This window comes from Leptonotus elevatus, chromosome 1, assembly GCF_054856555.1.
Source record: "Leptonotus elevatus isolate MCC_2025b chromosome 1, RoL_Lele_1.0, whole genome shotgun sequence".
Taxonomy (NCBI): domain Eukaryota; kingdom Metazoa; phylum Chordata; class Actinopteri; order Syngnathiformes; family Syngnathidae; genus Leptonotus; species Leptonotus elevatus.
This window is the reverse complement of record NC_141239.1, coordinates 35,123,326-35,148,785: the sequence shown is the minus strand read 5'-3', so window position 1 is coordinate 35,148,785 and position 25,460 is coordinate 35,123,326. Positions and strand designations below refer to the sequence as shown.

At 38.5% G+C, this 25,460-nt stretch overlaps 1 protein-coding gene and 1 long non-coding RNA gene across 2 annotated transcripts; one reads left to right on the top strand and one right to left on the bottom strand.

Annotated features, from left to right (window-relative positions):
- The first annotated feature begins 1,495 nt into the window (after nucleotides 1–1,495).
- LOC147181830 (myosin-7-like) lies at nucleotides 1,496–18,580 on the top strand. The gene is made up of 38 exons (XM_086094807.1): nucleotides 1,496–1,530; nucleotides 1,884–2,106; nucleotides 2,187–2,330; nucleotides 2,412–2,568; nucleotides 2,657–2,684; nucleotides 2,763–2,871; nucleotides 3,201–3,293; nucleotides 3,386–3,449; nucleotides 3,921–4,019; nucleotides 4,123–4,226; nucleotides 4,302–4,440; nucleotides 4,775–4,893; nucleotides 4,960–5,109; nucleotides 5,220–5,390; nucleotides 5,476–5,785; nucleotides 5,917–5,987; nucleotides 6,462–6,667; nucleotides 6,759–6,882; nucleotides 6,961–7,097; nucleotides 7,458–7,713; nucleotides 7,798–8,040; nucleotides 8,107–8,283; nucleotides 8,361–8,506; nucleotides 8,595–8,685; nucleotides 8,805–9,194; nucleotides 10,352–10,478; nucleotides 11,635–11,753; nucleotides 11,836–12,032; nucleotides 12,112–12,295; nucleotides 12,385–12,550; nucleotides 12,636–12,760; nucleotides 12,859–13,167; nucleotides 13,245–13,448; nucleotides 13,515–13,811; nucleotides 16,935–17,039; nucleotides 17,139–17,234; nucleotides 17,954–18,088; nucleotides 18,461–18,580. Exons 2-38 carry the CDS (start codon nucleotides 1,906–1,908, stop codon nucleotides 18,479–18,481), a joined length of 5,814 nt encoding a protein of 1,937 aa, XP_085950933.1. The 5' UTR covers nucleotides 1,496–1,530; nucleotides 1,884–1,905; the 3' UTR covers nucleotides 18,482–18,580.
- LOC147181829 (uncharacterized) lies at nucleotides 6,381–25,365 on the bottom strand. Its single transcript, XR_015097082.1, has 4 exons — nucleotides 25,291–25,365; nucleotides 21,029–21,086; nucleotides 19,144–19,242; nucleotides 6,381–6,646 (listed from the first exon to the last, which is right to left on the bottom strand). It is a non-coding gene; the product is annotated as an uncharacterized LOC147181829 (long non-coding RNA).
- Nucleotides 25,366–25,460: the final 95 nt, after the last annotated feature.

Here is a 25,460-nt window from a genome sequence, read left to right as displayed (position 1 = left end):
AATGGGGAGAAGGCATATTTTCAACTGAGGTTTGAGAACACACATCTCCTGACTCTTAGGTAGACACAGTAACCATAATTTCATCGTTCACCATGGTTAAATAAAACATTTTTTGCTTACAACTTAAAATAGGGCTCAAGATTACTCAGGAAAACACATAAAAACAAATAAAACAGTTTTGGCAATTTATGACTGTTGATTATTATAAACCCCTTAAACACTCAATAATATTAATAATAATAATAATAATGACGTTATCAGATTTACATAGCGCTTTTTTGGACACTCAAAGACGCTTCACAACGGATACATTATTCACGTACTCGCACATTCACACTCTGGTGGCGGTAAATTAAGTACAGCTGTCCTGGGGGCAGGCTGACGGAAGCGTGGCTGCCAGTGTGAGCCTACGAACCCTCCGACCAAACATTCACACCTACCATACACCAGTGTGAGTGACACTTGTGTACAGTTGTACAGATAATCACAATAAAGTACTGTATTGGTAAAAGGCATTACAGGCAACTACCTAAATACATAAAGTGTGTCAAGATATAATAAATACGACGCAACTATAGAAAACAGAACGCATACATATGCAGAATTATTACAGTTTCTGAATTTCTTCTCCAATATTCCTTTTATGGGGGGCTTTTAGATTGATTTTCATGTGTAACTGCATCCACTGAGAGGGTACAATTGAACAATTTTAAGAGCTCTGGGACCGAGGGTATAGATCTACAGTAACTGTAAAGAGTGATGAGTGATCATAAAGCGATGCCACAGCTGTGACCTTGGCCCTGTCTTGTCTCATTGTAGACAGCAGCTGCAACTCTCACCCTCTTGAAATGTATTTCACACCATATCACTTGACGTTGTTGCCTATTGTTGATCTCGATGTGTTTGGGGTCTCATAAATCTGCTTGCTTGCAGGGCCGCAACACTTAATTTAGAATAGGAACAGGCCCAATGTGTGTATAACAAAATCAGACATGATTTATCATATATTGTCATAAAATCTGTGCAGTATATGCATTATTGTTCATGCGTTTTGTCCTTGAGATTTTGTGAGTCATGATGATAAGTAACACAAACAACAATTAGTAATACCGGTAATTGTAACATTGTAAACCAAATAGACTAACCCAATATTACAACAACAAAAAAAACAACATATACATAAGATGTTCCATTTTGCATCCTACAACAAAACTGCTACTATTAAAATTGCTGTTATAGTATAAATGTACTTGATAGAGAGCAGTCTGCTGCCCCCCACCTACCACCACCCCTTCCTCTGTCATGTCCAATCTTGCTTATTGTTCTGTTGTGGACAAGGTGATAGCAATAAATAGCAACACTGGACTCTTCCCAATTTTGGGGGTGTCTTTTTCTGATATGCAAATGAGATTCCATTTCCCTCACATCCATCACCTTATTTGGCTGAGTAACAACCTTTATTAATGGAGACGACACCTGACAACAGCTACCAGAACCATCATTTCGTTTGACAGAGGTTGAGAGCTTAAGGTAAGCGCAACACTACACTACAAATTCACTCATCACCACAAAGATCACTTGAGTTTACTGTTAAATGTAAAATTCAAGATTGTTTTTTTCTGAACGTTACTGTTTTTTTGTTTTTTTACCAATTTTATTAGAATTCTGTTCTTTCTGGTAGGTGCTTTTTATTTTATTTTATATCAGGTAAGCGCTTGAGGAAATTCATTGTTGTGGTACTGATCAAAATGGATGAGAACATTCAAATTTTATATATTACTAGTTTACTACTGTGTAAATATTTTCAAAAGACATAACTTATTTGGCATAGTTTCAAGAAACATGTGGCGTTCAAAGCAAGTTAAAGTACATTGTCTCCTCAGAAGAAGAAAAAAAAGAAGCAAAATGGGTGATGCAGTAATGGCAGAGTTCGGGCCAGCTGCTCCTTTCCTTCGAAAGTCAGACAAAGAGCGTTTGGAAGCCCAAACTCGACAATTTGACATGAAGAAGGAATGCTTCGTTCCAGACGCTGAAGTTGAGTACGTCAAGGCATCCATCACAAGTCGAGATGGTGACAAAGTCACTGCTCAAACTGAGTTTGGAAAGGTACTGCTCATGGTCATTTAGTTGAAACCCTAACAAACACCCAAAAGTTTTCATTTTGACGAATTGATTTTATTTTACAGACTGTGACAGTAAATGAGAGTGACGTAAATCCTCAGAACCCACCAAAGTTCGATAAAATTGAAGACATGGCCATGTTCACCTTCCTTCATGAGCCTGCTGTGCTGTTTAACCTCAAAGAGCGTTACGCGGCATGGATGATCTATGTAAGAAAATCATTGGAATTTTACTGCCATTCTTGATGTCACAGAATTTGAACATTTTCTTTCTTTTTTTTGTTATGCCAGACCTACTCGGGTCTGTTCTGTGTGACTGTCAATCCCTACAAGTCGCTGCCAGTTTACAACCAAGAGGTGGTTGTTGCCTACAGGGGAAAGAAGAGGAGTGAAGCTCCTCCTCACATCTTCTCCATCTCTGACAATGCCTACCAGTACATGCTGGCAGGTACACATTTTTTGTCAAAATACTTACGTCCAATACTCAATTCTTGTGTAAAACCTATGATTGATAAACACTTCTTTTTGTTTTGCAGATAGAGAAAACCAGTCCATTCTCATCACGTGAGAAATACCAAAAGCATGTTCTTGAGCACTTAATGTTATTCTTGACCTAAACATGAACTTGTTTTAACAATACAGAGGAGAATCTGGTGCTGGAAAGACTGTCAACACCAAGCGTGTCATTCAATACTTTGCCAGCATTGCTGCAGTTCCAAGTGGCAAAAAAGATCAAGTCGTTGAGAAGAAGGTGATGCATACTTCAGAATGAAGAACGGGCGAACATTGCACTCAGATTTACAATCAATAATTTTCCACAGAAAACAAGCTATGAGCACATGGGTGTAGAAAAAAGATAAACAGTTTAAAAGTAAACCATAAAAAAACAAATATGTTCTTTCATTTTCATTTATAACACATACATACAATGGAAAAAGGCAAATTTTCACCCCTTATTTTTTTTTAATTACAAAAGATATGCTTTTGTTTGACTTCTGAGGTTTTACCAATTTAAAAATCAAGTTTATTTCCCCTACACACTTTGTCCCAAAGATAGTAATTGAGATGTTTTGTCTTCAGGGTACCCTGGAGGATCAAATCATCCAGGCTAACCCTGCGCTGGAGGCCTTTGGTAACGCCAAGACTATCAGAAATGACAACTCCTCCAGATTTGTGAGTATATTTATTCACTGAAGCTTATTTTCTATAAACATTAGGGATATTTCTCCATTATCAACATACATGTTCAACACTTTTTTTTCCAGGGAAAATTCATCAGAATTCATTTCGATAATCGAGGGAAGTTGGCTTCTGCTGATATTGAGACCTGTAAGTGAAGTACTGTATTATTTCGCCACATAATCTTTCCAAGACACATCTTCTCAAGGCTTGTGTGGTACAATCTAAATACATGAGAGAAAATCTGAGACAGGCAAGTCATGTTAAGTGATCAGACATCAACTGACTTGGTCGGTATCAGAAGAGATCTGGGCCAAATAGTAACACAGACAACCATTCAACTGCTCAACTATGGACTAAGTTAGACAACTATTCAATTATCCTAATTTACTGTACATGGAAATTGCACATAGGAGTAAGTAGGACCAAAGACATAAGTAGAACATGCAAATTGCACTCAAAAAGATTTGTGTTTAGCTTCAAGCAACAATGTTCTTGTTTAAAAAAACACATATTTTATCGCTATTTTGGTATCTCTTAAATGTTTACAAACATAGTGACAGGAAACAGCAAAACAGTTTTTTACTACAACATAACATTCCATTCGTATACATTAAACAGATCTTTTGGAAAAGTCTCGCGTGACCTTCCAGCTGAAAGCTGAGAGGGATTATCACATTTTCTACCAAATCTTGTCTCAGAAGAAACCTGAACTTCTTGGTAAGTAGTTAACAGCAAATGTTTTACAAAATCAATATTTGCCCAAATAAATTAATCTTTTATTTATTCTGTGTAACATATTTTTTTATTGTATTTTTTTTAGAAATGCTGCTCATCACCAACAACCCATACGACTATGCCTTCATCTCCCAAGGAGAGACAACAGTTGCCTCCATCAATGACTCTGATGAGCTTATGGCTACGGATGTCAGCTAACACTTGATTAGAGTACAGTCTTAAATCCAAATGTTTTTGTTTTTTTTCATTATTTGTATTTTTCAGGAGGCTTTTGATGTGCTGGGCTTCACTCAAGAAGAGAAGAACAGCATTTATAAGTTGACCGGCACCATCATGCACTACGGTAACATGAAGTTTAAGCAGAAGCAGCGAGAAGAACAGGGAGAAGCAGATGGCACTGAAGGTAACAATTCATTCAGTGATCTGTTGGCATGGCACAACCTGTATTGAGAATATTTCCCCACTTTTCCTTGACAATTTTATCTGAAAAGAATGTGAGAGCGTGGTGTTATGGTCAAACCCAAGATTCTCTAAGAGGTTTATTACGTCTCGGTTCTGTTATACTACACTATAATTTATAATGGCAGTAAAGTATGAGTTCAGTTGCCTTTAACATACACTCTTGTAACCTCCTCTAGCAATTACCATGTATCAATTCATTACTAACAAAAAAAGCAAAAATTTAGACAAAAGATGTTCAACAAAAGACATGTTATATACAAATATTTTCCCTACAGATGCTGACAAAGTTGCGTACTTAATGGGCTTGAACTCAGCTGACCTTGTCAAAGGTCTCTGCCATCCAAGAGTTAAAGTGGGAAATGAGTGGGTCACCAAGGGGCAAAATGTTGCCCAGGTTCGTATTAGTGGACAATCTTTTGAGGGAAAAATGGAAGTCAGAAGTTGATCAATTCTTTTCTAGGTTTACTACGCTATTGGTGCACTAGCCAAGTCAGTGTATGAGAAGATGTTTTTGTGGATGGTGGTCCGTATCAACCAATCTCTGGACACCAAGCAGCCTCGGCAGTACTTCATTGGTGTTTTGGATATTGCTGGATTTGAGATATTTGATGTGAGCTGTGTTTATTATTCATGGAGTAAAAATTATATTTCCACTCTTATTTTGGTTTACTGTACGTGAGAGTTGAAAAACGAGAAAACTTTTTCCATTCTCCATTACAGCTTAACACCTTTGAGCAGCTGTGTATCAACTTCACCAATGAAAAACTGCAACAGTTTTTCAACCATCACATGTTTGTGCTTGAGCAAGAAGAGTACAAGAAGGAAGGCATTGAATGGACCTTCATAGATTTCGGTATGGACTTGCAAGCCTGTATCGACTTGATTGAAAAGGTAAGGCTAGTTGTAACGTGTTAATCATTTTTTCCCAGAATGTTTCAGCAACCCAGATTTTACAAGTTATCTTTTGTTCTCCCAGCCCATGGGCATCATGTCCATCCTTGAAGAGGAGTGCATGTTTCCCAAAGCGAGCGATACAACCTTTAAAGCTAAGCTCTACGACAATCATCTAGGAAAATCCAACAACTTCCAGAAACCCCGAATCGTCAAAGGAAAACCGGAGGCTCATTTTTCTCTTGTCCACTATGCTGGAACTGTTGATTACAATATCAGCAACTGGCTGGTGAAGAACAAGGACCCTCTAAATGAGACTGTTGTTGGCCTTTTCCAGAAGTCTAACCTCAAACTATTATCGATTCTTTTTGCTGGGTATGCAGGAACCGATTCTGGTATGTTGAGCTTTTAAATAAATAATATTTGTGAATAAATCAAGTGTTTCAGGAATACAAACCTTAAATGTGATTGCTTCCAATGCATTATGTTTTACAATTCATTACAATTTATGTTCATTTACCTCAAGAGTCTGGTGGCAAGGGAAAAGGTGCCAAGAAGAAAGGTTCTTCCTTCCAAACTGTGTCTGCTTTACACAGGGTAAGAATTATTATTATATTTTTAATGTATTTTTTTGAAGAGTTATCCAACTTTATAACTGTTACAGACTCACTGATTGTATAGGCATGTTAAAAACAGTAGCACCAGAAAGGCACTGATCATGCTCAATAACTCTTATTGACAAGTTATCACAGGCTACATTCTGCTTTTTTAAATTTTATTTAAAATGCTATGCGATTTTTGAGATAAAATAATAAATTGAATGTTTTACAGTCAAAATCAACATTAAAAGAAGGGAAGATATCATTACATCAAGCACTGGCATCTAACACATTTTTCAAAGAGTGGACGGAAAAACAATCTACACTGCAACCACCATAGGGTCCTGTTCATATGTGGGATTGTATAATCATAAAGTAATAGAATAATTAATTGATGCAATGTACATTATGAGTTTAACAATAGTTACAAATTACAATTGATCAAAGTCCGTTTTCTGTGCTGAACTCACAGGAGAATCTGAACAAACTGATGACCAACCTGAGGTCTACTCACCCCCATTTTGTACGCTGCATCATCCCCAATGAGACCAAGACTCCTGGGGCCATGGAGAACCCTCTGGTGATGCACCAGCTGCGCTGTAACGGCGTACTGGAAGGAATCAGAATCTGCAGAAAGGGCTTTCCCAACAGGATCGTCTATGGAGATTTTAAACAGAGGTTTGCATCTGAGTGAATAACCAATTCATAGTACATGTTACCTGACTCAATTGGATAATCTCACATGAAAAATGTTTCATTTCCATTAAAGATACCGTATTCTGAACCCCAATGCAATTCCTGAAGGACAGTTCATTGACAACAAGAAGGCTGCAGAGAAACTGTTAGGTTCTCTGGATATTGACCACAACCAGTACAAGCTTGGACACACCAAAGTCTGTATTTCATGCCTTGTGTAAGAGTATATTATTTTGATATGATTTATTTAAATACTGAATAATGCGATCCGACAGGTGTTTTTCAAAGCTGGACTGTTGGGTCAGCTTGAAGAGATGCGAGATGAGCGATTAGCACTGATCATCACTGGCATCCAAGCTCGGTCAAGAGGTCTTCTGGCAAGAATTGAATTTCAGAAGATTCTTGAACGAAGGTAAAATGTCAAAGCCAAACTCAGTAAAATATGAATATTTCATGATAAAACAATTGTAACTACACCAAACACTGCATGAAAGTCTAAAACATGCACGCGAGGCCAACTGAAGACTCTAAATTGGCCAACCTCATTTATATAGAATATTTATTTGCAATCGTTCCAAAAACCAGAGCAATAAATAGCAATTTAACCAACAAAGCAAGAATAATACAAATACCTCAACATAACTTAACTTACAAGTGGTCTAGTGTGTAGTCCGCCTTCATCTATACTCTGGGACAGGCTGAAGATAATAATTTCAAAATGAATGAAGGAATTTGGATGATAATAAAATAAATGGCAATCTGTTATCAACAGGGATGCATTACTTGTAATCCAGTGGAACATCCGTGCCTTCATGGGGGTCAAGAATTGGCCCTGGATGAAGATGTTCTTCAAGATCAAGCCTCTGCTCAAGTCAGCAGAGTCTGAAAAGGAAATGGCCAACATGAAGGAAGAGTTTACCAAACTAAAAGAGGCTTATGCCAAATCAGAAGCCCGGAAAAAGGAACTGGAAGAAAAAATGGTCACACTTCTCCAAGAGAAAAATGACTTACAGCTTCAAGTTCAGGCTGTATGGCTACCATCAGAAATACCAATCATGTTAAGACTAAAATAAGACTGCCAACTCATCATTATGCGTATTTGTTATTAACAGGAGCAGGATAATCTTTGTGATGCTGAAGAAAGATGTGAGGGACTGATTAAAAACAAAATCCAGATGGAAGCAAAATCCAAAGAGCTAGCTGAAAGATTGGATGATGAGGAGGAGATGAATGCTGAACTAACAGCTAAGAAACGTAAATTGGAGGATGAATGCTCCGAGCTGAAGAAAGACATTGATGACTTAGAATTAACCCTTGCTAAAGTGGAGAAGGAAAAACATGCCACTGAAAACAAGGTATAACCAAGTTACAGTCGTAAAGACGATCATAGGTGAGTTAAACATGTACACTTCTGTGATTAGGTGAAAAACCTGACTGAGGAAATGGCAGCTTTAGATGAAATCATCGCCAAGCTGACAAAGGAGAAGAAAGCCTTACAAGAAGCTCATCAGCAAACGCTGGATGACCTTCAGAGTGAAGAAGACAAAGTCAACACTCTGACCAAGGCCAAGTCAAAACTAGAGCAGCAAGTGGATGATGTAAGATTCAAGATGAATTGTAATCAGCCAATAATCAAGGCTAGCTAAACAAACTCATTGTGAATAACCTCCTACAGCTGGAAGGATCCCTGGAGCAAGAGAAAAAAGTGCGAATGGACCTTGAAAGGGCAAAGCGAAAGCTTGAAGGGGACTTAAAGTTAGCTCAAGAGAGTCTTATGGATCTGGAAAATGACAAGCAACAACTTGATGAGAGGCTGAAAAAGTAAGAGGTTACAGGTTAAAAAAAAATACACAAGTATGTTTTAACTTATTTTCTGGAATGACTGAAATATATTTATGTACATTAACAGGAAAGATTTTGAAATTAACCAACTTTTGGGGAAAATAGAAGATGAGCAATCCATGAGTACACAACTCCAGAAGAAATTGAAGGAATTGCAGGTAATATCAATATATTGTATGAAATAATGTTTCATACAGAAGCATTCTTGGTTTAACACATGGATATCAATGTAACAGTTCAGTGACTTGATTTTACATTGGACTTTATATTGATGTAGGCCCGCATCGAGGAGCTGGAGGAAGAGCTTGAGGCAGAGCGAGCTGCTCGAGCAAAAGTGGAGAAGCAGCGAGCAGACCTGGCAAGGGAGCTGGAGGAGATCAGTGAAAGGCTGGAGGAAGCTGGTGGAGCAACATCTGTCCAGATTGAGATGAACAAGAAGAGGGAGGCCGAGTTCCAGAAACTCCGCAGAGACCTGGAAGAGGCCACTCTGCAGCATGAAGCCACTGCAGCCACACTGAGAAAGAAACAAGCTGACAGCGTTGCTGACCTGGGAGAGCAGATTGACAATCTGCAGAGAGTCAAGCAGAAACTGGAGAAGGAGAAGAGCGAGCTGAGGCTGGAACTGGATGATGTTGTATCCAATATGGAACATATTGTAAAGTCCAAGGTAATCTATGCTAATCTTATTATCTTTCCAAAGTGTAAGAACAATACTTTATTTTTGTTTATCTGCAACATGTTTTTTTTTTTTTTTTCACAAATTGCCAGTACATTTAATATTCACTATTATATTAAGTAATTTGGGCTCACATAGCTTTCCACAAGTACAAAGTGAGTACATCAAACTGGTAGGGTTTGATTGATTTACTAAAGGTTTGGGTGTGTAAAAATGGATGCAAACTTGATTGAGCATGCAAACAGATGTGCAAGCTGATCTCCTAACCAGGTGCACCCAGGATTGCATCTGCCAAACATGTTGAAATGTCACAGAGCTTATTCTGTGCATTGTGGGAGAAGGATTGTGCAAATAGATGGATGTGAAATGTGAAATCACATTGCCTCACACAATATGATTTATTAAACCTAAGACAAATTGCAATGGCCGAGAGGCGGAGAACTTTTCTTATTTGAGATGCCAACCAAAATTATTGTGACGTGTTCTCTATTCAGCAATGAAACTTTGGGCTTCTGAATGCCAGTTACAAAGAGTCATGCCATGCTATGACAAAACTCCTTTCAACTCCACGCATATGGGGCTTTCAACTCTGTTACAATTGGTGCTGGCCTCTTCCAGAGCAGTTTTTCAGGTGTTGCATAACAATAATAATAGTGACTGAGACACATGCTGGAAAACTTTTCAAGTAAACATTTTTCTAGCCTATGAAGGAAATGGACCCCTCAGGTACGCATTCACACACACAAAACATGGCCACCAACAGTGCACACAAATTGCTAGAGCAAACAGTCTAACACACAATTTGGTTTAACATCAAAGACGCCAAACACATATTGTAACAGTAGATCACGCATCACTCAGCTGATTAGTTTTGGTGGGGACTGATCTAAATGTGATAGGCCAAAGTTCACAATTAACACAGAAATTATCAACACACAAATGATCAAAGTTGTTAATAAGGACTTTCCTTTTGCCCATCTGTCATATATATGACAGCACAACCGAGCAAAACAAAAAAAGTTATATCGTTGCACATGGTATATCAAGGAACTTGATAGGTAGATGTGTTACATCATGGGTGAGTTATTGTATTGATTACTCACACTGTTAAATAAATGTATTATAAATCAATGTTTTCTACTTTTCAGATTCATTTGGAGAAAATGTGCAGGTCCCTAGAAGACCAGATGAGTGAATATAAAACAAAGGCAGAAGAGGGACAGCGTACCATCAATGACTTGACAATGCACAAAGCCAAGCTTCAAACTGAAAATGGTATTTATGTTGGTTTCAATTTGAATTATATACTAATTATATATACATTTTATTTCCTTCTGCTCCATCCCACCTGCTCCTAATTTTAATGCACCACGCACACACACTTATACTACTACTACCATACGGCGAGCTGGCGAACTCAGTAACAAGGTTAGTTTTCACTAGGCACGCTGGCGTGACGACCGGAACCTTTTCCTGCCGGGTCTGGGGGCTGGGTTGTGGTGGGTGGCGGGTGTGGTTGGGGGGTTGTGGGGGGAGCGTGGGCTCCGCGCTCCTGGGTTTGGTCTCCGGCCGGTGGCCCCCGCGAAGCCCAGGGGTTGTGACCTGGCGCAGCCGCGGCCTGGGGGGCTGTGCTTGCCCTGTCGTGGCCGGGGTCGACGGCTCCCTTCTTTGGTGGAGGTTTTCATGCATGCCAGATCCACCACATGCTGAATCGGTGGAGGCTGATGTGTGTGGATCTCACTGCTTCATCTATTCTTCCTTTCTTCAGTCTTTCCTTTGAAGTGTCTTGAGGTCTCCCTAATTTGTTGGAATTTAGATGTTTCTGGGGTTGGTGAAATATTCTGGTTTGTAACCCTGTGGGTTGTAGGTGGTGTCCAGTCAGTGCTGGATTTCACTTTTCTTTATTTTCTTTAATCCTTCCTCGGGTCTAGCGGGATTCTGAAGTCTTCGGTTTAGGTAAAGGGTACGGAATTTTTAATAGGTTTCATGTACATTAGTGAGCACAACTGTTAATGTACAAAAGTTAAATGTGGCTTAATGACACACAATTGCTATGAATCATCTCGTGTAAACTTCAACTCTAAAACCTCTAAAAATATCCAAAGAAATGCCACAGTATTTTTGGATTGTATGGGAATTAAGCCTTTTTCTCACTATGCATACTGTGTGATCATAAGTTTACATACCCCTAGGGTAGGGGTGGACAAGTTCGGTCCTCGAGAGCCACTATCCAGCATGTTTTCCATGTCTCCCTCCTTCAGCGCAGCTGAATCTAATGATCAGCTCATCAACAAGCTTTGCAGAAGCCTGATAACGATCCTGATCATGAATTAGGTATATTAGTGGAGAGAAGCATGGAAAACAGGCTGGATAGTGGCTTTCGAGGACCAAACGTTCAAGCACAACTGTATTATAACTCTGTAAAATTTAGGTGAACTTGCAAGGCAATTTGAAGAGAAGGATTCCCTGGTGTCGCAACTCACTAGAGGAAAACAATCCTACACTCAACAAATTGAAGACCTTAAAAGGCAACTGGAAGAGGAAGTCAAGGTAACATGTCCTTGTGATGAAAATATTACACATACGTGTTAGTATTACAACATGGTGCACTGCTAAATATTTTTCATTTTAGGCCAAGAATGCTTTAGCCCATGCTGTGCAGTCTTCTCGCCATGACTGTGACCTGCTCAGAGAGCAGTATGAGGAGGAGCAGGAGGCCAAAGCTGAACTGCAGCGTGGCATGTCCAAGGCCAACTCTGAGGTGGCTCAGTGGAGAACTAAATATGAAACTGATGCCATCCAGAGGACTGAAGAACTGGAGGATGCTAAGTAAGTAAACTAATACTGCATAGCCAACAGTAATACTGACAGTGTCACAGTAAACTAAGGATCATTAATAAAAATGCAGGAAGAAACTCGCTCAGCGTCTGCAGGATGCAGAGGAAGCTGTGGAAGCAGTTAATGCTAAATGTTCCTCTCTGGAGAAAACCAAACACAGACTGCAGAATGAAATTGAAGATCTCATGGTGGATGTTGAACGGTCAAACGCTGCCTGTGCCGCTCTGGACAAGAAGCAAAGAAACTTTGACAAGGTTTAAATAATTTCATGTTGAGTGCCAGTAACTTCTTTTTTTTGCACGAACACAATTCAAAGTATTTAAAAACATGGACAATCTATCAGATCTTGGCAGAGTGGAAGCAGAAATATGAGGAGTCTCAGACAGAGTTGGAAAGCTCTCAAAAGGAGGCAAGGACTTTAAGCACAGAACTTTTTAAACTGAAAAACTCTTACGAAGAATCTCTCGAGCACCTCGAAACTCTGAAGAGAGAAAACAAGAACCTACAAGGTCAGTTAATGTTAACATAATCATTAATTTCGATATAATATGAACATCAATATAATTGGTGAATTTGTTTCATTTGAATGCATAGAGGAAATCTCTGACCTCACTGAACAAATCAGTGCGGGCGGAAAGAGCATCCATGAGCTTGAGAAAATACGAAAGCAGTTGGAACAGGAGAAGTCTGACATCCAAACTGCTTTGGAAGAGGCAGAGGTAAGTTGTGTTGTCTAAAAAAAGAACATTCAATTTAAACCAGTCTCTTTCATTAATAGATCAAGCAAGTGCAGTGATACATTATTTGATCTTTCTAGGCCACATTGGAGCATGAGGAAGGAAAGATTCTCCGAGCCCAGCTTGAGTTCAGTCAGGTGAAAGCTGAAATTGAGCGCAAGCTGTCTGAAAAAGATGAAGAGTTGGACCAAGCAAAGAGAAACCAACAGAGGATTGTGGAAAACCTTCAGAGCTCACTTGAGGCTGAGACCCGAAGTAGGAACGAGGCCCTCCGTTTAAAGAAGAAGATGGAGGGAGACCTCAATGAAATGGAGATTCAGCTAAGTCAAGCCAACAGGCAGGCAGCTGAGGCTCAGAAGCAACTCAAATCTGTTCATGCACATCTGAAGGTATGAATGGACTGAAAAAAAGCCCTCTAAGTTACCCTTAAAAAATATACGTTAACATTGGGGTTTTAATCTTGAAGGATTCCCAACTCCAACTTGATGAGTCTCTTCGTGCTAATGATGAGCTCAAAGAGAACATCGCCATAGTTGAGCGACGTAACACCCTCATTCAGGCTGAACTGGAAGAACTTCGGTCTGCTCTTGAGCAAACTGAGAGAGGACGCAAACTTGCTGAGCAAGAGTTGCTGGATGTTAGCGAGCGGGTGCAGCTGCTGCACTCACAGGTAAAAATTCAGTCATGGGAATTGTAAAATACTAGGTGTGCTAATGATCCCCCCCAATTCACACAGAACACCAGCCTGCTAAATCAGAAGAAGAAATTGGAAACTGACACAGCTCATCTTCAGAGTGAGGTTGAAGATGCAGTTCAGGAGTGCAGGAATGCTGAAGAGAAGGCCAAGAAGGCCATCACTGATGCTGCCATGATGGCAGAAGAGCTGAAGAAAGAGCAGGACACTAGTGCTCACCTGGAGAGGATGAAGAAAAACATGGAGCAAACCATCAAAGACCTGCAGCACCGTCTGGATGAAGCTGAACAAATAGCGATGAAAGGAGGGAAGAAGCAGATCCAGAAGCTTGAGACAAGGGTAAATCTTACAAAATATCATGCAACTAGAAATGCTGACCACATCAGAAAAAAGGCGGATATAAAAAGTCTACACACCCCTTACTCAAATGCAAGGTTTTTGCAATTTAAAAAGAACAAGAACAAAATTAATAATTTCAAAGAAATGTCTACAGTTAATGGCACCTATAGCCTGTACACAGGGTTGGGAGGGTTACTCTTAAAATGTAATCAGTTACAGTTACCTGCTAAAAAATGTAGTTAGTAACATAATCCAAGTACAATAATATTAAAGTAATGTAACTGGATTACTTTTGGATTACTCCAATATTGAGTATGCTCATGAAGACAAAATAAATATCACCACATTATATATTCTATACAATGTGCCCCTGCTATTTGCGGGTGATAGGGACCCGGGCAGCCTACAAATAGCAAAAATCCTTGTGTAATTAAAAAGCATGTACGCTATTGATTGATTGAAGGCCATATGCTGTTTTCGAACTGTCACTGAAAGCAACCACACCTCACAGTTAGATAGATAGATAGACAGATAGACAGATAGACAGATAGATAGATAGATAGATAGATAGATAGATAGATAGATAGATAGATAGATAGATAGATAGATAGATAGATAGATAGATAGAAAGATAGTCATCCAATGAGGATGACGATGTGTGACATCAACTGCAAAATGAACTTTTATCCCAGTCACAAGTATAGTCGTGTATATGTTGTGCATGATGTTTAAATAGTGAATTGGTGGGAGGAAGATTTGTTTGGAAGGTGTAACTCACAATATAATTGTAGGCTAGTGGGCTAGCTAGCAAAAAGCTATAGCGCGTAGCATGCCGCTGGACTCTCAGCTCAAACTTTCGCTCCGAGTAAATTCCAGTGAATACCGGTCGTCATTTCCTCCACCCGTCCGTGAAGCTTTTTCAAACTCCCCGCGTGTGGAGGACAGGACTAGTCAGTTCGTTCGTCCCCACCTCCCCGACATGTAGGAACGGTCCCACTCGCTCGGGCGTGCACGCGCTCTCTCTCTCGCTGTCTCACTCTCTCTTTCTCTCTCTCTCTGTCTCTCTGTTTGTCTCTCTCTCTCTCTCTCTTTCATCGTAGAAATTGTAATCCCTCAAAGTAATCCCCATTTTTAATAAATGTACCTGAAATCCGATTACATGTTTTTTCCTGTAACAGTAACAGAATACAGTTAAAAAAAAATTGTAATCTGATTACATAACGGCGGTACATGTATTTCGTTACTCCCCAAGCTGTACAGCTTAACTAAAAAAAAACAACAATAAATCTTTTGATAGTGGTGAAAATAAGCATTGTGGTTTAATAAGTGTGCACATAACTGGGGGTGTAGCTGAGTTCAGTTAACCAATCACGCTAATTAACCCGAAATAAAGTTCCGCTTTTATAGGATGCCTTTCCAGATATATTTGCTTTCTAGTTAACTCTTTGACTGCCAAGCATTTTCAGAAAAGAGGATATGTGGGTGCCAGCTGATTTAAGCATTTTGACTGATCTTTCAAGGTCCACAGAAAATTTTGTGTTTGGACTATGGAAACACAGATACTGCCAAATGAAAGATTGAACTCTCCTCTTTCATCAGAAAAAAAAGTTGGTTTCTACCTTATTCCGTTTTTCAGTAATCAACAATAGAAAATAGGTTAGTTTCAACCAAATGCTCTGTTTTGGACCAAAATACGGAGAAATCAAGCTTTTGTTTCACTGCGATTGCCCCTTTGCGTGCACTTTCTTGCCGGCCTTTTTTTCCGGGGAGTAGCAGGTATATATTGCAGTGTGTGTTTGGCCATGTTGTCATCAAGTCTACTCTCAGGATCATGATACGGTGACCTGGTGTTACGTCTGGCTTCCTCATGTCCTTCAGTTGCTATACCGGGTGGTAAGAGATGTTCTGATCCATCTTATCCACTCCATTCATGGTGGCATCGTAGTCCAGAACCAGTGTATTCGCCGTGATCAGACTGTACCCACTCCTCCGATGAATATGCATTGGACTCGGGGTACTCTTCATCGTCCGATTGAACGTCCGCCTGTGCAGAAGTGCTCGTTTTCCGGCGTTAGCATCGCTAGCCGGTGAGGCTTTACGACGCGATCGAAGCCGCCGCGTCAACGCTTCCAACTTCGGCGTCAACCTCGGAGTCACCATCATCATCAACAATGTGCTTTTTAGCATTGGTCGATGCTTTTCGTCTTTGAAAAAAATGCTCAAGCGTGAGCTGCTTGCAACCGGTCGCCATTTTCGCTTCCTCAGCCATTCTCCCCCCAACACTCTAGCTCCGCCTCACGTCTTCTACTGACTCCTACCTGATCTTGTCCAAGGAGAGTCATCGCTGCCATCTAGTGCCCAAAAATAGTCATTATACTAACTCGACCTGCTTGATACTTTCAGCACAGCTTGCCAAGGCTTTCCTCCACCCGTTTCCAAAAAACAAAAACAAAAAAAACAGTGAACGTCTTTGGCGGCACTCATTTGGATTATACTAAACGTTATTAAACGTTTTTGGCGGTCAAAGAGTTAAAGGCGAAAGGTTTTTGGCCAAAATGGACTCGTACTTGGATCGTGAGAGCTCTCGAGAGCACCGCGTGGGGGAGGGTAACTCTCCCGATCGCATTTTGTTTCTTTAGGAACGCTACAAGGCTTGCTTTCTTTATATCAGTTTTGCAATACTCAGCAGAGAGCCAGCTGCCATTCTACGTCACTACGCAGATTGCGTTTGGTACGTAAACAACAATGGCGGCTTATGTACAAATAAAGTTTCTACAAAATGTATTAAACTGTAAATTATTTTTGAAAACTGAATCTCATAGTTATGTTAGTAACAACCAAATAAATAATATGGAGCAAACTTGTCATTGCAGTCGGGGGTTCCTTTTAAAATATATTTTCCCCCAGTTGTTTTACAGGTTGGTGGTGACATTACAAGTGGAAAAAGGTTTGAAAATGGTTGTCAAATTTTTTTTGTATCACCAAAACTTGACAATTGAACAGGGGTGTATACTTTTTTTTTTTAATCTATTGTTAGCGCTCAAAATATAGTAACCCTGTATTAAATTGTAAACAGACATCTAGGATTCCATATAAAAAAAAAATTGTTTATCCTCCTAACAGATCAAAGAGCTGGAAAGTGAAGTAGAAATCGAACAAAGGAAGTCAAGCGATGCTGTCAAGGGAGTACGGAAGTATGAGAGACGCATTAAAGAGCTAACCTACCAAGTAAGATTTAATCAAATATAAAACATGTAACAACGCTTGAAGTTTTTTCTATTTAATATGAAAAAGATGGGTTGATGTATTTGTTCATATTTATTTCAGACTGAAGAGGATCGCAAGAATCTAGCCCGTCTGCAAGATCTGGTTGATAAACTCCAGTTAAAAGTCAAATCATACAAGAGGACTGCTGAGGAGGCTGTAAGCACTCATCATGTATCATAATACTACTATGAAATCTTACTAAAGTGCATTCCATCCAAAAAGCTATAGCTGTGTAAAAGCATAATACAAATAAGTTGTATCAAGTTTTGAATGTCAGACAATGCACAAGAATTTACATGGAAATTATTGCTGGAAGTAATGGAAGTGTCGTCCCACTTAAAACTAGAGCTGTCAAACGATTACATTTTTTAATCAGATTAATCACATCATAGAATTTTGATTAATCACGATTAATCACTTAATTAAAAAGGCTTTTTTAATCAAAATGTTTTGCCCGCCAAATTTGAAGCGCACCTGTTATGTGTTAATTCTTTTGTCATTTAATGTTACATTTTACGATCCACTGCACACTCTGATCCTCCTCTTTTTCTAATCAGTTAATTACTTGCATAATAAAAATAAATAAAAGATGACCTCAGTAGTTTGACATGAACAAATATTCTGAATGTCATACGCAAACATTTATTAAATGCTTTACTTCAGTGCATGTAGATATATTTATTGCTCAAATACAACCTGTGCTACCTTTAACGTAACCATCCGCTGTCAAGATAAAGGATAATCTGTGGTCAAAATTAATAGTGATTAATCTGCATTAATGCATGATTAACAAAATAAATTTTTGTGATTAATTAATTAGTTAACGCTTTAACTTTGACAGCACTACTTAAAAAGTGATAATGTTTTGTCTATAGGAGGAACAAGCCAACAACAACATGGTCAAGTTCCGGAAAATTCAGCACGAGTTTGATGAAGCAGAGGAGAGAGCTGACATTGCTGAATCTCAGGTCAACAAGCTGCGTGCCAAGAGTCGTGACATTGGCCCAAAGGTCAGTTTCGGAATTGGAATGGGGTTATACAATATATTATGAATTAAGCCTACTGGTAAACATTTATTAACAAGATACTAGTTGTTGCTACAGTCGACAGAACAACAAAAATCATGACCCAATGGCACATTAAATTTCTGCCAGATATAATGAAAATAAAGCAATAGCTAAGTGGGGATATTTCCATATTTCCCCTCATTAGGAGATTTCCTGTTGTTTTTTATTGTCATGGTAAAACGATTTTATAGATAATCCTTGACCAAATGAAATGTCTAAATCAGACAAGTTAGACAATATAAATTCAAAACAAAAACGAATTACAATTCTAAGAAAATTGTTAGATTCACATAGTCTTTTTTTCTGTTATTGAAGAAAGGACAGGTTGAAGAATGAAGCTCCTGGATCATCTACTTGCCTATGAGTCACCTGTGGCCTGACTGTTGGTGATTCCCTAAGCGTGTTAATCAGTAGAATAAAGTAATCTGCATCCCATACTGTGCTTTGCCTTTTTTATTCCAATTCCATAAAGATTCCTACTTTGACACTATCTCCACAAGTAACAGATTTTGAGAAATTATTTCAAACATGTATATATATATATATATAAATATATATATATATATATATATTTAGAAACAAATCTCCAAATTCACTGTAAAGGGTCTTAAAAGTTGTAACAAAGAGATTCAGTTTTTAGTTAGGGTTGATATCTCAAGTAGTGCTGTTTCAGTAGCAATCAGTCACACATAATAAAAGCCACATAAACTGAAGAGTATATACATCAGAATGTCAGAAATCTCAATTATAACCCAATAATGATTGAAATCAAATATAGTTACATGATTTTATAAGAATATTGGACTTTAGTATTGTACATTTAGTGTTTTCTTTCACACTGTAAATTAAGAAGTGATAAAGTGGATGAGTATTAAAATTAATCGAATCAGATTTGTGAGCTCAATGACTATTGTAGATGTGACAGAATAAATATGGAAATGTTAAACAATACTTTTTGTATTGTGAATTGTTTTTGTAGAACGCAATATATGTCTTACCTTTATCTTGTTTCTCCGTCATGCACAATACCCATTGCACTATTCCTCAGCAAGAGTCCTTCTGAGTGTTAAGATCCCATCGCATTGTCTGAATGGACGCTGGAATAAAGGACAAGACAAGAAAAGGACATATGGAGGCGAGGTCCAATACTCAACACCTCCTCAAGTGACCGGCTGTAAATAAGCATTCTAACAATAGCAGCTTCATCTGACAGACTTCAACCTTAAGACACATAGAGTTCCTCACGCCTTGCCTTTGTTCACATGCATGCGATTGCGTAAGTGAATAAAGAGAAGTGAATGAATGATACAAGGACTGGGGACAGCTGAGAATGGCACATTTAATGAGAAGCTTACAGTTCATCCTTATCCTTGAAGCCGGGAATAGATTAAAGATAAGTAATGGAGTTCAGAAACTAACAAACACATATAAATGATATGAGATCGTTTAAAGTCTAATACCAACCCTGGTGAAAGAATCACAAATCTGACTCTTATCTCAGTTTTTTAAAACAAACAAACACATCAATTTATTAATTCAGTAATGTACTTTGTACAACTTTTAGTTGAGGTATTTTTTCTGGAAATATTTTGTCAAGTTCCAAAGTGCCATTCAACTCATTTCAATGGCAAAAAACTTGATTCATAGTCATATGTATACCATACCCAGGGTTGGGAGGGTTACTTTTAAAATGTAATCCATTACAGTAACAAAAAATATGAAGTTAGTAACGTAATCCAAGTACCATAATATTAAAGTAATGTAACTGGATTACTTTTGGATTACTCCAATATTGAGTATGCTCATGAAGACAAAATAAAAATAAATATCACCACAATATATATTCTATACAATGTGCCCCTTTTATTTGCGGGTGATAGGTACCAGCCTACAAATAGCAAAAATCCTTGTGTAATTAAAAAGCATGGAGACTGGCTATTGATTGAAGACAGACAGACAGACAGACAGACAGATAGATAGATAGACAGATAGACAGATAGATAGACAGATAGATAATCTATCTATCTATCTGATAGATAGATAGATAGATAGATAGATAGATAGATAGATAGATAGATAGATAGATAGATAGATAGATAGATAGATAGATAGATAGATAGATAGAAAGATAGTCATCCAATGAGGATGACGATGTGTGACATCAACTGCAAAATGAACTTTTATCCCAGTCACAAGTATAGTCGTGTATATGTTGTGCATGATGTTTAAATAGTGAATTGGTGGGAGGAAGATTTGTTTGGAAGGTGCAACTCACATTATGGTTGTAGGCTAGCGGGCTAGCTAGCAAGAAGCTACAACGCGTAGCATGGCGCTGGACTCTCAGCTCAAACTTTGGCTCCGAGTAAGTTCCAGTAAATACTAGTCATCATTTCCTCCTCCTGTCCGTGAAGCTTTTTCAAACTGCCCGCGTGTGGAGAACACGACTAGTCAATTTGTTCGTTCCCACCTCCCGACATGTAGCAACGGCCCTCGCTCGTGCGGGCGTGCACGCGCTCTCTCACTCTGTCCTTCTCTCTCTCTCTCTCTTGCCCTCTTTCGCACTCTCTCTCATCGTAATTGTAATCCCTCGAAGTAATCCCCATTTTTAATAAATGTACCTGTAACCTGATTACATGTTTTTTCCTATAACTGTAATGGAATATAGTAACATTTTTTTTGCAATCTAATTACGTAACGGCGGTACATGTATTCTGTTACTCCCCAAGCCTGACCATATCTCACTATGGCTCAGTTTAGCTAGCATGATTAAAGCTTCACTCAGTTAGCTTTTTGTTTGAGCCTTTTTGTAGCTTTTTTGCTCCGCTTATGTGAAAATTAACAGCGTGTTGAACTATCCATCCATTCATAATCTGCATCACCTACCTTCACTAGGATTGCGGGCAAGAAGCCGGGTACACCGTGAAATGGTCGCTCGCCAATCCTTAGGCACAGACAAACACCCATTCACACTCATATTTAACACAACATTTTTAACTGGAATCACAATCAATAACAGGCGATCATTCCTGTCTGTGTGTGACCCACGAGGCTTTCTGTCTGTACACAAGCGCATGTGCACATACGTCAGTTAGCTTGGCAATAGGAGCACTATAAGTTTTAAAGCTGCTCTATGTAGGAAATTGAATTTTTGCACGCACTAATAGGAGCAAAACCTTATTACGGAAGACTAAGCACAGAGGCTTTTACAGAGGCAAGAAAAGTTAGATAGGGCCGTGAATGTTCTTGGCATAGTAGTGTTTCATTCTGCGAGCATGCTGTAGATACAATAGGCTATCATCACTGAGGAAAATAAAGATGGCATTTAGCCTCAATGGAACGCCACGGAATGGAACGTCTTCTCTTCATAACATCATACTTTTCAATTGTGTCCATTCTTGGCATTACTTTCATGCTAAATCCGCACACAGAGCATGGGAAATTCAAACCCAAATCCAGTCTGAAAACTATTAGCCAGAGACTTGCAGGAGTACCCATTGTGAACAGAATATATTGTCACGGTGTAAATCTGCTAATTAGAACATGTTTGAGTCATAAATAGTCAAACAAAGAGGCTATTGTAAAGATATTTTTGGACAAAATCCTACATAGCTCACCTTAAATTTTAACACACAATTTTGTTTCTCTTATTCCAATCAAAAAGGGGCATGGTAGGTCTACTGTTTTTTTTCCCCTTTAAACATTTTTTCCCCGAAGAAAACTACTCTTATTTCTTTACTTTACTCTTAAATGTTTTTAAAGTTTTATGTTTATGTGTTTTATCGTTGTCATTGTATGTTCTTTTAAGTTACTTTTGTTGTCTCTGCTTTGTTTCTGAATGTCCTTAATCCTCCTATTATCCTCAAATATTCCTAACACATTTTACCCTTGGGGTCAATTTGACCCCAGGGATATTTGCCTCCAGAAAAGGATGTACATAGAATTGTTGACCCAGTTTTTGTGTCAGGCACTTTGTTTTATTTGTTGAATACATAAATACCACCTTGATAATGGAACTCTGTCCTTTAGCACCACCATCAGGCCAAACTTTTAAATTAGAATGAATGTATCTGACAGTTTTTCTCTATAGGTTTGGCACATTTCTTGAAACTGAGATGACATTTTCCAAATACCATGGCCAAATCCCAAAACTATGTTACAATTGGTCTCAACTGAATGGCATTTCTTATTGCTTTCATCAAATTGCCAATGTCTTAGTACATGTCTCAATTGCCTCAGTGGATCGGACTTTGAACACTTCGCAGGAAGGAATTGTGTTCAAACTCCGAGGTACGGTACCACTGTATGTATGTATGTGTGTGTGTGTGTGTGTGTGTGTGTGTGTGTGTGTGTGTGTGTGTGTGTGTATATATATATATATATATATATATATATATATATATATATATATATATATATATATAAATTTTACAGCTGTAAATTCAATACCGTGTCACCGCGATATTTTTGCTCTGGGTTATCATACCGTCAAAATCTGATATCGGCCCATGACATTCACACCGTTTTTTTCCCCTCGCTGCATTGCAAGGGAAAATATCGGCTGCGACGTGGATGAAAACCTTTGGCCAAACAAAGAGCAGCGTATGGATGGCCAAGAGGGGGAAGGTGATGATAGTGACTACACAGTAAATTCTGTAGAGTAAATTTGACTCTATTTTGAGTGGGACCAAATAGACTCAGTTTAGAGTAATATTTACACTTGGAAGAGAGTAAAATAAAGAATTGACCAAAAAAAAAAAAATCACTGAAGGGTTGAGGTCACAGTACCACCTGAGCTACGTCATTTCTACTGTTTGCTTAGCTCCAAGATGTTTTTGGTCTCGGAGTTATGAAGATTCCAGCTGGCACAGCGATAAACTTATTACAGTAACACACAGCGGGAGCTCTGTTGCTCAGGGCGTTGATTGGCTTTCTCCCAAGCTGAAGGTCATGAGTTTGTTCCTCAACCCTTGAGTGACTTGCACTTATTTATTTTTCACTTCTTTATTTTACACTCTTCCAAGTGTAACTCTTACTCTAAAACTGAGTCTATTTGGTCCCACTCTAAATAAGGCATAGGCAAATTAGGTGGTCGCCTATAGCGCCATCTAGTGGAGGGGCGCCAAATTGCAGGGCAAAAAAAAAAGATAAAAAATATTTTCCCCCCTCAGGTTTTCTAAAATAAAATATGTAAATGACACTGCTATTATTTTTGTTTTTGCATTTTTGTGTTGCAGAATTGCGTTTTATTGTGCTATTATAATATAGTACTTATAGTATAGATACTTTTATTTTGAAGGATACAGGAAAAGGTCTCATAAACCGGTAGGAACTGACGTAAGTAACCGACGTATTTAGTAGCGCCGTCTTCCAAGTGCAGAGAAGACGTGTGCGCGCCACAGGAAACCAGACAAAACTGAAGTTTACAACTAATTCAGTGAACAATTCTTTAGCACCTGGTTGAGAAGAGAACGAGGTTCGTATTGGAGCAATGTTTCATTGTTTAACTAATGTTGCTATATTTCATGTTCATTGTGTAATTTACTGCATAGTAAAACGTTACCATTTTTGTCCACTGGAGTGTGCTAACGCTCCTTGGTAAATATTTAGCAATGCTGTTGCTCAAGATTCTGTTTTATTGACTAAGAATCTGTATTTCTCTATGGTTTATTTTTGTCTTAATGTATTTATAAAGGCAACAGGCAAGGTTAAAATGTTTATTTACAGTATAAATTGTACTCAAGAGATTGTCAAGGCTATAAAAGGTAATCATTTAAGGCAATTTGTTTATAGTATATGGTAAGGTGACCAAATGAGTCCTTTTTTGGGATGACAGACCATTTTCTTACATCCTGTTGGGGCTTCCGCGTTTTTTATAAATTCATGAAAATGCCCGGTTGGCATTGCGTGACTAATAGAAGGTGAAGTACACTGTGTAACTGCGACTGATACCACAAGACCCCCGGTGTCCTCTTTGTTTTGGAAATGGGAATATGGTCACCCTAGTATATGGCTTAAATACGGCAAAAGGATACACAAAACATACCATTTGAGTTATTAATGGCAATTTTTGTTTATTTGTATTGTAGCTCTTACAGTGTGTTCACACAACGGAAGGATAAATAAAAGTTGTGAACCAACAGTTGGTTTATTTCAACCGAGGATGCTACAAAATGTTATTAATGTTAATATTTTATTTATTTTGCAATATTACATTGCATTTTTATTTATTTTACATTATTACATTACATTATTTATATATGTTGTATTATACTGCATATATATTTTATATAATAATTATTTTTTTAATGACTTCTAGTCTAAATAAATATTAGATTATGACCTGGCACCCTGAATTTGACCTGCTGCTGCTGTTTACAGGGAAAAGTAGGGGGAGGGGTCGTGCATCATCTCAGAGTGTTAGCGCTATTGACAGATGGATGGCTCGCTTATGTTGTTGTCTATACATCAAAAACTTTTACAATGAAAAGATCCAAACCCTCAGGTACTGTATTAAGAAAGCGGTGAAAGGAGGAGGAGGAAAAACGGGCCCAGGGTAGAGGCATGTATGTCAGTCAATCAGAATTGTCTATAAAAAATAAACATCAAACGAGCATTAATTATCAGCAATTTTTCGAAGTTTCCCGTCAATTGTGAACAAAATGGTCGTCCGTCATTGACCTCATTATTTTTATTTTTTTATATGTATTTTACACAATTATATTGTACATAGTTTGAAAACATTTTGTAGTTAATAATGTCAGCACAAATTACACTTGTATTGCACTGTACTATTTATTTGTATTACTTGTAGTTGTAGTTGGGGGGGGGGGGGGGGGGGCTACAATCTAGACTTTCGCCTCGGGCACCAAATCACCTAGGGTGACCCTGCTGCAGGTGTTGTGTCTTGTATAAAGCACATTAAGTTACCTTGATTATGAAATGTGATATATAAAGCTGCCTTGCCAACTGTTGTCGACGTTTCCTAGCTTGAAAACATACTTCAGCTAACCCTTGTAGCCTACCTAGCAACTTGATTGAACAGTAAATGCCCCAAACCAGTAGCCTAGAAATGGTAATAATGTGTTGGTATTGCGGAGAAGGTAAGAAATGTGAGACATATCCAGATTAAAGCAAGGTACACTCACTTATTTTCACTCAATACGACGGGAGGTAAGGTAACAGGTAGGGTAAGGTGTCCGCCTCCAAGCACACAGAATCGCAGATTTTTTTGTTTTTTTTGTTTCGCTGACCACCGACGCTCAACTACAAAGCACTATTGGGAGGGGTGAGGTGGATCAAACCATTTTGAAGAAAA